The sequence below is a fragment of the Felis catus genome, chromosome D3 (assembly GCF_018350175.1).
Source record: "Felis catus isolate Fca126 chromosome D3, F.catus_Fca126_mat1.0, whole genome shotgun sequence".
In the NCBI taxonomy this organism is placed as follows: domain Eukaryota; kingdom Metazoa; phylum Chordata; class Mammalia; order Carnivora; family Felidae; genus Felis; species Felis catus.
In genome coordinates this window covers 40,479,492-40,494,004 of record NC_058379.1, presented here as the reverse complement: position 1 = coordinate 40,494,004, position 14,513 = coordinate 40,479,492, and the positions used below count along the sequence as shown (strand labels likewise).

At 38.3% G+C, this 14,513-nt stretch overlaps 1 protein-coding gene across 13 annotated transcripts in view; it reads right to left on the bottom strand.

Annotated features, from left to right (window-relative positions):
- DLGAP1 (DLG associated protein 1) overlaps positions 1-14,513 on the bottom strand; it is a 1,131,601-nt gene that overhangs the window by 33,084 nt on the left and 1,084,004 nt on the right. For 6 of the 13 annotated variants that reach the window (XM_045042034.1, XM_045042033.1, XM_045042037.1 and 3 more), the window contains one exon: positions 2,829-2,897. The exons of the other annotated variants lie outside the window; for them this stretch is intronic. In XM_045042034.1, the coding sequence (XP_044897969.1) occupies positions 2,829-2,897 (69 nt within the window). The remainder of the gene's footprint in view (positions 1-2,828; positions 2,898-14,513) is intronic. 13 annotated transcript variants of the gene reach the window in all.

Here is a 14,513-nt window from a genome sequence, read left to right as displayed (position 1 = left end):
CTTCACTAAGCCTGCTGTCAAGGCTGAATAGATGTGGGATCTGAAAATGCTACTCTTCAAAAGTGCAACCATCTGGGTATTTTGTGAAATGGCACCCTTTAACTGATGTAAAAACCCAAGACGTCTCCTTATATAAAAGATAGATCAAAAGAAAGGTGTGGGGGTGAGAGGAGATTGAGATCAAGAATTAAAACCTGCTAAAAAAGAGATTCTGTCTCATCAGATCAGCTTCCCAGTTAGAACAGCTCATGGAGGAACCTAGGCAGAATACAACCCTGTCGCGGATTCAGTGGGAAGGGACCCTCCTGCTCCCCGTTTGAGATGGTTAGCACTGTCTTACTGACAGATTTTAAAGCTACCTCAAGGGGCACCTGGATAGGCTCAGTTGGTTAAGCATCTGACTTTGGCTCAGATCATGATCTCATGGTTCAAGAGTTCAAGCCCTGTATCAGACTCTGTGCTGACAGCTCGGAGCCTGGAGCCTGCTTTGGATTCTGTGCCTCCCTCTCACTCTGCCCCTCCCCTGCTCTGTCTCTCTCTCAAAGATAAATAAGCATTACTAAAAAAAAAAATAAATATCTTTAAAAATTCATTAGAAAAATAAAACTACCTCAAAACAAGCATCCATTCATTATTCAAAATCCATTATGTCCATTCTTTTACCTGAAGATCTCTTTCAGCAAAGGAAAACAGAGTAAGTTTTCTACGTAAAAACTCCCTCTTTTGTAACGCATTTACCAATTAAAGGGAAGAAACGGACAGTATTGACAGTGGGCTTGTGATCATCAGCTAGCTTCTGAGAGGGCCTGGCATGTTGCCAGCCCCCTTTCAGTACCAGCTGGGCAGGTGCTAGTATCCTTGATGGGCTGTCACTATAGGAACCTTGGTTAGGAGTCTCAACAAAACATCCTCGAACTGACTGCGCCCCAGCAACCAGAGCAGTAGGTCACTCCTTGACTGTTGACCCCAGGTAACTACCAAAAGCCTGAGAGGTCTCACTCATTATTCGTCTTACTGTCTTATTTTGGTGTCAGACGGAGGCCATGGGCTTGTGAGTTGGAGGATCATTTTTCTTTTGCAAACTACATTATCTGTAAAAACATGTGAAAAGGAAGAAAGAAAAAGAGAGGGAGAGAGAGAAGACAGAAAGAAGAAGGGAAGGAAGGGAGGAAGGAAAGAGGGAGGGAGAATGATGGAGGTGGGGGAGAGAGAGGAAAAAAGGAAGGAAGGAAGGAATGGAGGAGAAAATGTATGAGGCTTATCAGGAATTATGCCAAGAGTCAGGCTTTTAAAATTTGAAATGCATGAATGCCACACCTTTCAAACTCCGGTGTATTGTAAGTGCTATTTGGCTAAGTCATGGTATTGTTAACTTGGCAAGGAAAAGAAGTGATTTGCCAAATGTAATATCAAGGGTGGGTCCTAGGCTATGTAGTACTCCAAAGAAGCTGTGAACAGTGGGAATTGGTCCAAGCTTCCAGGTTGGCAAAGGAGGGCTGTCTTTGACCGCCAACAGTCTAAGTTTGTGGTCCCGAACTGGCTGTCAGAAGATGTCTCAATGTTGGCTTCTTGTTTTAACATCTTGCTTAGTTGAGGGGCACCTGGGTGGCTCAGTTGTTAAAGCATCTGACTTCAGCTCAGGTCATGATCTCATGGTTTGTGAGTTGAGTTCTGCCTTGGGCTCTGTGCTGATAGTTCAGAGCCTGCTTGGGATTCTCTCTCTTTCCCTCTCTCTCTGTCCCTCCTGTAGTCATGCGCACTCTCTCTCTCTCTCAAGATAATTAAATAAACTATAAAAAAAATTCCTGCTTAGTTGAAAAGTCACAACTCACTACAAACCCCACTGTTTATGTATTTAAGTCATTTACAGTCAGAAGCATCTTTTATAGTCGTTGACTTTATGCTGAAAGAGAAAACAACACTACCTTTGCACATGCTTGTTACATCCAGTTATGAAGTCATGAGCTTTAATGTGTGAAGCAAGGAAAATTTTTAAAACTTAGAATATTTTGGAAATAGAGGTAATTTTGGTGAAAAAACAAGACGAATTATTCCTATTCACAGAGACATTTGTTTTGAGAAATGGGGAGCAGCTTTCATAATAGCTTGAAGGCAATTTCCTTCAACGCCTATGACCCTATCTGTGCATTCACCGACCTGCCGAAATGGCAGGTGTCATTCACGACCACATTTCGACGCGTTTTTTTCCCCTTAGCATTAAATGTGTCCCCGGGGGTCTGAGTATTATTTCATAATGTACAAAAGGTATACTAGGAGAGAAGGAGATGGTTCCACCAAATGGAGATAAGAAAGACAAAGAGACTTTATGCAAATCATCCAAGTATCCATCTGCTCCCATTCCCATACCATAAATGAAGTATAAATGGAAAGATCTTGGCTTTCCCTTTGCATACATGCACCTCCAAACACACAGATCCTGCTCAAGACATCCACTGTTACCCAACTTCATCGATTTAATAAAGGAATGGCAGGCAGCCATGGGGAGTTGATGAGGGAAGGAAAGAGGTCACAAAGTGATTTCTTACCCACTTATTCTAGGAAAAGCTTTCTCCTTTAATCCCCTGGATACTGAAGACAAATAGCCCTTGCAGTAACACTGACTCTCACTTGGATGATTTCTAGATACAGATCCCAGCCAGTTAAGAAGTAGTTTACAAAGACACAGATAAAGATATTAAGGGGCACCTGGTTGGCTCAGTCAGTGAAGCATGTGACTGTTGATCTTGGGGTTGTAAGTTCGAGCCCCACATTCGGCATGGAGGTTACTTAAAAATAAAATCTTAAAAAGAATTTAAATATATACACACCAGAAAAATAACAGTTTGGAATTTTCTTTCCAGAAAAGTGCTGTGAGACCAGGAGCTTCTCTCTGTGCACTAAAGACAGATGTCAATTTGTCAATTTGGCACTGTTAATAAATAAGAGTATATAATATCAAAGCCTCTACCGCTCCTTAACATTTTCAGTTTTAGAGACCAAAGATGATCGCTTTATAATTGTTCCAGGATATATCATAAATATTTACCCCCATAAAAGATAGCTGGGTTGCAACAGGGGCAGGTAGCCAGAACCTGTATCACACACTTACCCACACTTCTCTTATTTCTGAACTAGAGATTATGACGGCAACACAGCTACCTGGGAAATATGACGATAAGCAGGAAGGCAAGATCTGGGAGATTAAACCTAGACCTCAACAAAGAGTCTCCATCTATGTATGATGCTACTCTAAACTTGAGGAAACACTGCTGGAATGTTGAATCCGAGAACTTACACATAAAAAGGGGTTATTGATGTTAATTATATTCAACTCCCACAGTTTATTTATTTTACTTTTTAAATGTTTATTTATTTTTGAGAGCAAGAGAGAGAGCACAAGCGGGGGAGGGACAGAGAGAGAAAGGGAGACACAGACTCTGAAGCAAGCTCCAGGCTCTGAGCTGTCAGCACAGAGCCCAGCGTGGAGCTTAAACCCACAATTTGTGAGATCATGACCTGAGCTGAAGTCAGACGCTCAATCCACTGAGCCACCCAGGTGCTCCCTCCAACACCCACATTTTAAAGACAGATAGGTAGTTACTTTCAGACTGGATCTCTTGACTGGAATATTTTTCCCCCAGAGCTTCAGTACATTCCCATACATTCCAGGACCTTTCAAGCCACAGAGTAGTGCTCAATAACAGGGCTTACCCCACTTTAGGCTAAATAAAACATATATGGACGATTTCTGCTTTTGGCCAAGATGGGGTAAGAATGACTGAATTTATTCTTCTATCTGAAACAACTAAAAAAAAAAAAGGAAAACTATATGAAACAAGTGTTTTCAAGTCATTGTCTGACTTGATGTCAGACAATGAAGAGCAGTGATCATGAGATGTGGGAAACAAACAAGTTCAGTGATTACCTGTGTTGACTGATCAGAGAAAATGTCCAGGCTGCAGCACAGGGAGGGGTCTCTGTGTGGTGCTAGCAGTCTCCCTGACTTGATGAGACATAGCTTTGAGTCCCAGGAGGGGATTTGCAGTGGGAGTTTGCAAGGCAGAGTGTGGCAGAAGAGAGAACTGCACAGAGAGAACCCAGAGATCCTTGCAGGGTCTCAATAGAGTATTTATCCACAGTGAATGCATGGGGTAAGAAACCTACCCACAGCTGGAGTATATTTGTCCCTCTTTGGAAACAAACAAACAAACAAACAAAAAACAAACAAAAAACAAAAAAAAAAAAAAACCAAAAAAATGCATCTTTTAATTAATTAATTTACTTTTTAAGTTTTTAGAAAATTTTTATTTATTTTTGAGAGAGAGAGAGAGAGAGGCAGAGTGTGAGTGGGGGAAGGGCAGAGAGAGAGGGAGACACAGACTCTGAAGCAGGCTCCAGGCTCTGAGCTGTCAGCACAGAGCCTGGTATGGAGCTCGAACTCATGAATCATGAGATAATGACCTGAGCTGAAGTCAGGTGCTTAACTGACTGAGCCACCCAGGCGCCCTCAAAAAGCATCTTTTTAAAATGACAAAATAATGACTCTTGATATACAAAAGCTGTAAGCTGTCATCATGAGCACATATGCACTATAAGACAGGTTAAAAGAAGTCTTTTAAGGGTAAGGAAAATGATGCTAGATGGAAATTTGGATCTACACAAAGGAATGAAGAACACTGGAAATCATAACTTTGTGAACAAATAGGCTTTTTCCCCTTTTATTTAAATTGTGTTAAAGATAACTGTTTAAAGCAAAAATAATATATTATGGATTTTTTTTAAATTTTTTTTTCAACGTTTATTTATTTTTGGGACAGAGAGAGACAGAGCATGAACGGGGGAGGGGCAGAGAGAGAGGGAGACACAGAATCGGAAACAGGCTCCAGGCTCTGAGCCATCAGCCCAGAGCCTGACGCGGGGCTGGAACTCACGGACCGCGAGATCGTGACCTGGCTGAAGTCGGACGCTTAACCGACTGCGCCACCCAGGCACCCCAATATTATGGATTTTTAATACATGTAGAAGTAAAATGTTTGATAACGATAGCACTAATGTGGTTAGTAGAGGAATGGAAACATATTATTTTAAGATTCTTATATACAAAATGATCTAATTTCCATTGAAGGTATATTGTAATAAATTAAAGATATACATGATAATCTCTATAGCGACCACTAAAAAATACAATAGAAAGTTATAGCTAATAAGAAAACAAAGGGAATAAAATGGAATCATAAAAAGACAATCCAAAGAAAAGCAGAAAAAAATGGAATATAGGACAAAGAAGAGATAATAAATAACAAATACAAGCTGACAGAATTAAACCCAAACACATCAACAATTACATTAAATTTAAGTGGTCTAAGTATTCCAATGAAAAGGAAGAGGTTGTGAGATTTGATTAAAAAGCAAAACCTAACTATATGCTGCCCATAAAAACCACTTTTTAAAAGAAGTTTATTTATTTATTTTTTAAAAAGAGAGTGCAAGTGAAGGAAGGGTGGAGAGAGAAGGAAGGAGAATTGCAAGCAGGTTCCACACTCCAGTGCAGAGCCTGATGTGGGGCTTAAACTCATGAATGATAAGACCATGACCTGAGCAGAAATCAAGAGTTGGACACTTAACTGACTGAGTCACCCACGTGCCATTAAAAATTTCTTAAAAAAAAGGTTTACTTATTTTTGAGAGAGAGAGAGAGGGAGAGAGTGAGCAGTGGAGGGGCAGAAAGAGAGGGAGAACGAATCTCAAGCAGGCTTTGCACTATCAGCATAGAGCCCAACATGGGGCTCAAACTCACAAATGGTGAGATCATGACCTGAGCCGAAATCAAGAATTGGACGCTTAATTGACTGAGTCACCCAGGTGCCCCCCAAACCACTTTAATTATAAAGACATGAATAATTTAAAAGTGAAAGAATGAAAATGATACATCATGCTAACACTAATGAAAAGAAAATTCTCGGTAGAGCATGTGACTCTTGATCTTGGGGTCATGAGTTTGAATCCCATGTTGGGTGTAGAGTTTAAGAAAAAAAAGAAAGAAAGAAAAAAAGAAAGTTCAATTGCTATCTTAATATCAGACAAGGTAGATTTCATAACAAAAAAATATTGCCAGGGAGAAAGAGGGATGTTTCCTAATGATAAAGGAGCCAATTCATCAAGAAGATATAATAATCTTAAATGTTTATGTACCTAATAAGAGATCTTCAAAATACATGAAGCAAAAATTGATAGAACAATAAGGAGAAATAGATAAATTCACAATTATAGTCAGAGGTTTCAACATTTCTTTCTCAATAATTGATAGAATGTATAGACAGAAAATCAGACAGAGAGAAATTTAAAAAACTAACCTGACCTAATTGGCATTTACAGAATACTCCACTTAAAAATAGCATAATAACATTTTATTTCAAGTACACACAGATTATTTAGCAAGATAGACAGTATTTTGGGCCACAACACAAATCTCAATGAATTTTAAAGGATTCAAGACATAAAGTATAGAGTCTGGTCACAATAGAATTAAATAGAAATCAATAACTAAATGATATTTACCAAGTCTCAAAATATTTGTGAGCTAGATAACACAAAGACTATGAACACAAAGAAGGAGATTAGGAAACATTTTGAACTGAATGAAAATGAAAATACAATAATCAGAATTTGTGGGATGTAGTTAAAACAGTACTTAAGGGGACATTTATAGCATTGACATCAATAATACAAAAAAATAAAGGTCTCAATTCAATGTTCATCTGCTACTTTAAGAAATTAAAAAATAGAAGAGCAAATGGATTCTATGGTAAACAGAATAAAGGAAATGAAAAAGACAAAAGCAAAAATCAATCAAATAGAAAACAGAAAAATAATAGAGAAATATCAGTAAAGTCAAAGCTTTTTTCTTTTAAAAATTGATAAAATTAATAATCTTCTAGCCAGACTGATGAGGAAAAAAAAGAAAAGACACACATTACCAATATCAGAAAGGAGAGAGGTATCATCACTACAGATTCTATAGCTATTAAAATTATATTAAATGAATATCATGAACAACTTTATACCAACAAATTGGATAACGCAGATGAAGTAGACAAATTCCTTGAAAGACAAACTATCAAGGATCAAGTAAGAAGAAATCAATGACGTAAATAGCCCTATATCTATTAAAGAAATTGAATTTGTAGTTAAAAATTTTTTGCACAAAGCAAACTCCACATCCAGGCAGTTTCACTGGTTAACTCAGTTAAATATCTAATTAAAAAAATTATAACAATTTTACACAAACATTTTTAGAAAATTGAGGAGGAAAAAATACCTCCTAAGTCTTTCTATGAGGATATTATTATTCTAAGACCAAAGACAGCAAAGACAATACAAGAAAACTACAGAACAATATTTCTCATGAATACAGATGCAAATATTCTTAACCAAATATTAGCAAATTAAATCCAATGACATATAAAAAGAATTATGCATGATGACAAATTGCGGTTATCCCAGAATGTAAAGTTGGGTTAACATTAAAAAATCAGTCAAAGACAACTGAATAGCCACATGCAAAATAATGAAATTGGATCCTTACCTCACACCACATAGAAAAGTTTGCTCAAAATAGTTCAAAAGCCTGAATTTAAGAGTTAAAACTCTGAAATTCTTTGAGGAAAACATAGGGGCAAATCTTCATTTTTTTGGATTTGGCAATTGTTTCTTAAATATGACATTGAAAACACAAGTGATGAGAAAAATTGGACATCATCGAAATTAAAAACTTTTGTGCATTCAAAGGCACTATCAATAGAGTAAAAAGACAACCCAAAGAGGGAGAGAAGATATTTGTAAGTCATATATCTGATGAGGGTCTGGTATCCAGAATATATAAAGAACTCTTACACTACTTAACAATAAAAACAAGTAACCTAATTTTTTTAAGATTTAAAAAAAATTTTTTTTAATGTTTATTTTGAGAGAGGGAGAGAGAGAGCGTCAATGCAGGAGGGGCAGAGAGAGAGACACACACAGAATCTGAAGCAGGCTCCAGGCTCTGAGCTGTCAGCACAGAGACTGATGTGGGGTTTGAACTTGTGAATCGGGAGATCATGCATGACCTGAGCCGAAGTTGGACGCTTAAGCAACTGAGCCACCCAGGTGCCCCAAACAACCTAATTTTAAAAATGGGCAAAAGCTGGGCACCTGGGTGACTCGGTCAGTTAAGTGACTGACTTCAGCTCAGGCCATGATCTCAGCAGTTTGTGGGCTTGAGCCCACAGAGGGCTCTGTGCTGACAGCTTGGAGCCTGCTTCAGATTCTGTCTCCCTCTCTCTCTACCCCTTCCCCACTTGTGTTCTCTCTCTCTCTCTCTCTCTCTCTCTCTTTCTCTCTCTCTCTCAAAAATAAATAAACATTAAAAAATGTTTTTAAATAAAAAAATGGGAAAAGGACTTAAATAGATATATCTCCAAAGAGATAAACAAATGGCCAGTGAACACATGAAAAGATAATCAACATCAGTAGTCATTAAGAAAATGCAAATTTAAGCCACAATGAGATACCACTTCATATCTACTAGGATAGTCATAATTTTTAAAAATGGAAAATAACAGGTGTTGGCAAAAAAAAAATGGAGAAATTGGAACACTCATACTGTTGGTGGGAATGTAAAATGGTATAGTTGCTGTGGAATATAATTTGGTGCTTCCTCAAAAAGGAATCCTAAACATAGAATTAGCATATGACCCAGCAATTGTACTCCGCGGTAAATACCAAAAAGAATTAAAGACAGATGTTCAAACAAAAACTTGTACACGAATGTTTGTAGTAGCTGTATTCATAATAACCAAAAGATAAAACATCCCAAATGTCCATGAATGGATGAATGAATAAATAATGTAGTATAACCATATTATGGTTATTCAGCCATAAAAGGGAACGAAATACTGTTTCAGGCTACAACATGGGTGAACCTCAAACCTGAAACAAAAGGCCACATATTGTATGATTCCATTTATAAGAGATATCCAGAATATGGGGTGCCTGGTTGGCTCAGTCAGTTAAGTTTCTGACTCTTGGTTTTGGCTCAGGTCATGATCTCACATTTTCTGAGTTCCGGCCATGCATTGGACACTGTGCTGACAGTGTGGAGCCTGCTTGGGATTCTCTCTCTCTCCCTCTCCCTCTGTCTCTCTCGTCTCCCTCCCTCTCTCTTTGCCCCTCCCCTGCTCACACACATACTTTTTCTCCCAAAATAAATAAACTTTAAGAAAAAAAAATATCCAGAATAGGCAAATCCATAAAGACAGAAAACAGATTAGCAGTTTCAAAAGGCTCGAAGGGTGAATAGGCAGCGACTATTTAATGGTTATAGGATTTTTGTTCAAAGTGATGAAAATATTTTGGAACTAGATAGTGGCAATGGTTGTGCAATACTGTGAATGTACTTAATGCCATTGAATTGTAGAGCAAAAATGGTCAAGGTGGTAATTTAAAAAAAGGTTTTTAAGTTTATTCATTTATTTTTAGAGAGAGAGAGAGAGCAAGAGAGAGCATGATTGGGGAGGGGCAGAGAGAGAGGAAGAACGAAAGAATCCCAAACAGGCTCTGCATTGTCAGCGCAGAGCCCAATGGGGGGGGGGGGTCTCAAACTCACAAACTGTGAAGTCATGACCTGAGCCGAAATCAAGAGTTGGATGATCAACTGACTGAGCCAGGCAGACACCCTGGTAAATTTTATTTTATATGTATTTTACCATAATTAAAACAAAAATCAATCAGTGCAGTTCATCATATTAAATAGTTTAAATGAAAAACCTTTGATATCTTTTTTTTATTAAAAAATTTTTTTTAACGTTTATTTATTTTTGAGACAGAGAGAGAGCATGAATGGGGGAGGGGCAGAGAGAGAGAGGGAGACACAGAATCTGAAACAGGCTCCAGGCTCTGAGCTGTCAGCACAGAGCCTGACGCGGGGCTTGAACTCATGAACCGCAAGATCATGACCTGAGCCAAAGTCAGACGCTTAACTGACTGAGCCACCCAGGCACCCCAGATATCTCTTTCGATAAGAAAAAAAAAAAAGCATTTGACAAAATCCAATATCCATTTCTGATTACAATTCTTAACACACTAGAAATAGACAGAAACTTCCTCAATTCAGTAAAAGGCATTTACCAAAAACCTACACTTTAGGTTTTCACTTTAACAGTGAAAGACTGCATATTTTTATGGGAGATCAGAAAGAAGGCAAGGGTGTCCACACTGCATCCAGATGAAAAGAAGAAATAAATCTGTCCTTTTTTTTTTGTAGATAACACAATAGTCTAGAAAATCATATATAGACTCTACAAAAGTCACTAAAACTAATAGGCGAGTTTAGTGACATTACGGGATAGAAGATCAACACACAAAAATCAATGGTATTTGTCTGACCTAACAAAAGACAGTTGGTAAGTGAAGTAAGAATAAATATCCTTTATAATATCAGGAAAAGAAAAAGAAATATCTATTGACAAATCTGACAAAGTATGTGCAAGATGTTTACACTGTGAATTGCATAATATTGCTACAGAAAAAAAGAGAGATTGTTAAGATGTCAAATCTCCAGTGATGTATAGAGTCAATGCAGTCTCAATCAAAATCCAGTAGGTCTAACAGAAATGAACAAACTCTTTCTAAAACTCATTATGGAAAGGCAAAGGACCAGGGCACCTGGGTGGCTTAGTCGGTTAAGTGTCAGACTCTTGATTTCAGCTCAGGTCATGATCTCATGGTTTGTGAGTTCAAGCCCCTCATTGGGCTCTACATTGACAGTGAGGAACCTACTTGAGATTCTCTCTCTCCCTCACTCTCTGCCCCTCCCCCACTTGTGCTTGTGCTCCCTCTCTCAAAATAAATAAACAAACTTAAAAAAAAAGGCAAAGGAGCTAGAGTGGAAAAAAGAAAAAAAAACGTTGAAAAAAGGAAGTTGGAGGACATATAAGGACATATACTAACTACAAAACTTACTATAAAGCTACAATAGTTAAAACAGTGTGTTATTGGCATGAAGATAGGCAATTAGATCAATGGAACAGCAAAGAGAATGCAAAAATAGATCCATACACATATATCAATAAATATTTTAAAAGGATATCTTATTTAAATAAAATTCTAGAAAATGCAAACAAGTGGGAACAAGTAAGGCAAGGGGTAGGGGAGGAGAGGTGGGTGGGCAGGAGGGGCTGACTATAAAGGGGTAAGTGGAGAGTTTTGGAGGTGATGGATGTGTTCTCTATTTTGATGGTGGTGATAGTTCCATTATGTATACACTTATGATAAATATATGCAAAAATTGAACAAATTATACACTTCATATGTACAGTTAATTGTATGTCCATTTCAATAAAGCCACTAAAACAATGATGGGGTTTGAAGAGGTCAGATATTTGCATCCTCAAGTGCCTACCTCTGAGTGTAAAGTGGTGCAGATTTTTTTAGGAGCTCTTTGCAAATGGGCATCAAGAACATTAAAAAATGTTTGAAATCTTTAGACCCAGAAATTTGAAATTAGACCCAGAAAAGGAATAATCTGAAGTAGCAAAAATACTTGTTGCACAAAGGTAATCACCATAGTACTATACCTTACTATTTTGATCACTTTTGATTTTTATCAAAGTTATACCTGCACACAGTTTTAAAATATCAAGTAGTTCTGCAAGGCTGGCTAGGAAAAATGGGAATCCCTGGTCCAGTGATGCAATGATTTTCTGTTCCACAGGCAGCTACTTTTAAATACTACCTCTAAATAACAAATATTGTTATTTGTTTATTATTTAGTTTTTGTCTTTAGGAAAGGTGAACCTTTAGATTTTCCCACCTCATCTTCATTCCCTCTTCCTCCTCATTCTCTCTCTGTCTCTGTCTCTGTCTCCATCCCTGTCTCTGTTTCTGTCTGTCTGTCTGTCTGTCTCTCTCTCCCACACACACACACACACACACACACACACACACACACACATTTCTGGCCCGTTTCATTATTTTTTCCAGTCTCCTGATATAGTTACATTGTCAATTTGATTAAATTTTCAGAACTTGCTTTTTGTGACTACATTATTATGACCAGGAAATAGCATTCACAGCTGATTGTGTGTTATGGCCTCAGTTGTGCGCTTCTCCCCCAGCAAATTCCTGTATGACAGTCCTAACCCCCAGTACCTCAGAATGTGACTGGTTTCGGAGGCAGGGTCTTTAAAGAGTTAATTAAATTAAAATGAAGTCATATGAGTGGGCCCTAATCCAATGTGATTGATATCTTTAAAAGAAGAGGGACACAGACAGACACAGAGGGAAACACATCTGAAGACACAGGGGGAAGACAGCCATCCACAAACCAAGGGCTACAGAAGAAACCCTATCAACCCTATCAACACCTTGATCTTGGACTTGTAGCTTTTGAAACTGTGAGGAAATAAATTTCTGCTGTTTAAGCCACCCTGTCTGTGGTGCTTCTCTCTAGCAGCCCTAACAAATCACTATGCCATATTATATTCTCCTTCCTGCACATTTTTTTTCCTTTTTAAAAGTTTGCTTAATTTTTATGTACCTAGCACTTACTCAATCCTCAAAATACCCTCAGATGTGTAGTTTCCTCTGCATGCATTGGAACAAACCCATCAGGTATTCTACAAGTCTTCTTGAATTCATCTTTCACAGAGCTTCTGACCTGCTCCATCACGCCCAGTCACTCCCTAGACCTGCTGCATAACTGTTGTCTGGAGACTTCTCTTCTCCATCATCCTGAGGCCTCCCTTTCCCCCCTTTCTTGGGTTGAATCACTCTACTCGTTTCCTTGATTACTTCTTTGCTTTTCCTCTTTTGTGCTTTTTTTCTGGAAATCTCTTCAATTTATCTTCCAACTCTGCTCTGGGGATTTCCAGTTGTGCTATTAAATTTTTAATTTCTAAGAGCACTTTTCTTTCTCTTCCCACCTCACCGCCCCTTTCCCCCGCCTGCCTCGTAGCCCAGGAGGGTAAGATGCTCTGTCAGAGACCATGTCAATATTCACTTCTGTCATGAAGTATCCCTTGCCCACCTTTCCCTTCTTTTCTCTCAGGAATAACTTTTTAATTTTCTGAATGTTCCTTAAAACTTTTGGTTCTTTTTTTATGACTCTTCTCTGCTCTGAGTTTGCTGATTGTTAGCCAGTCTGCTCATGCTTGAAAGGCACAGTAAAAGCCTCCTGCGAAGTCTGTGCTTTAGGGAGGGACATATCCACTGTGACCCTCAGTGTAGGGTGATCTCAGTGGGCTCTCACCTTGCAAAATCCCTGATGTCAATGTGTCTTTGGGTCCTTGGGCTTGGACTGTCCCATTTCCCCACGATAGATTATTCCATAGTTCTGCTTTGAAGGAATCAGACTGGCCGCCAGGATTCTGGGAGCAGTGTGAACATAAGATTTACGGCAGGGTGCCTCAGCATTGTTTATAAATTTTCACTTATCTTCCTATTTTCAAGATAGTAACGGTACCCTCAACTGTGCTGCTGTCCTCCAGACCTGAGACTCTTTGTTTTAGCCTCTGAAGAAGAGAAACCTCCAGTCTTTTGCCAGAAAGTCTTTTGCCAGAAAGGCTGTCACCCTGACTCTGCGGGTACAGTTTCTAGCTCCTTCATCCCTACTTTTCTGAGCGCCAGTGCTGTTAGGCCCTGTGCCTTTTGTGGGTTCTGAAATGTTAAGTTGAATTGTATCTTGGGTGTCTGTGTCACTGGCTTCAGATTCTGCTCTCCCTGGTCAGCTAAAGTCAGTTGTCGCCTGTCTGCCTCCCAGCTTCCAAAATATCGCTGTTCTTTTCTCTTCCCTCGTTCTCTTTATCCTTTGGGCAGTTTATGCCCAAACAAGCAAAACATCCTGAAACTGCCATTTAGTTTCAGAAGGGCTCAAAGATGATGTGTGTATTTTTTCCACTATCTTTAACCAGAAGTCAATCTAGAAATAATGTAGATATTCACCAGTGCGAGAGAAGGGAAGCAAATTATGATTCATACTTATTCTTGAATAGTGTGTAACCAAAAGAAGTATTTGTTGTGAATTGTTAATGAGAAAGCTTTTGTTATAACATTAATTCATTTTATTTTATTTTATTTTATTTTTAAGTTTATTATTTTTTTTAGTAATGTCTACATCCAACGTAGGGCTTGAACTCATGACCCTGAAATCAAGAATCCATGCTCTTCTGACTGAGCCAGTCAGCCACTCCTAGTTGATTTTAAAATATCACTAAATTTTATTTTATTTTTAAGTTTTTTTATTTAAGTAATCTCTACACCCAACATTGGGCTCAAACTCATGACTCTGAGATCAAGAGTCCCGCGTGCTCTTCCGACTGAGCCAGCCAGGAGCCCCAAAATATTACTAAATTTTATGCATAGAATGATTTTAATAACTTTCAAAATGTTTGTGTAAAAAGTATGGGTAAAAAATACACCCCTTTATTCATGGCTAATGAGTAAAATTATGGGGAATTTCATTTCTGTAATTTATA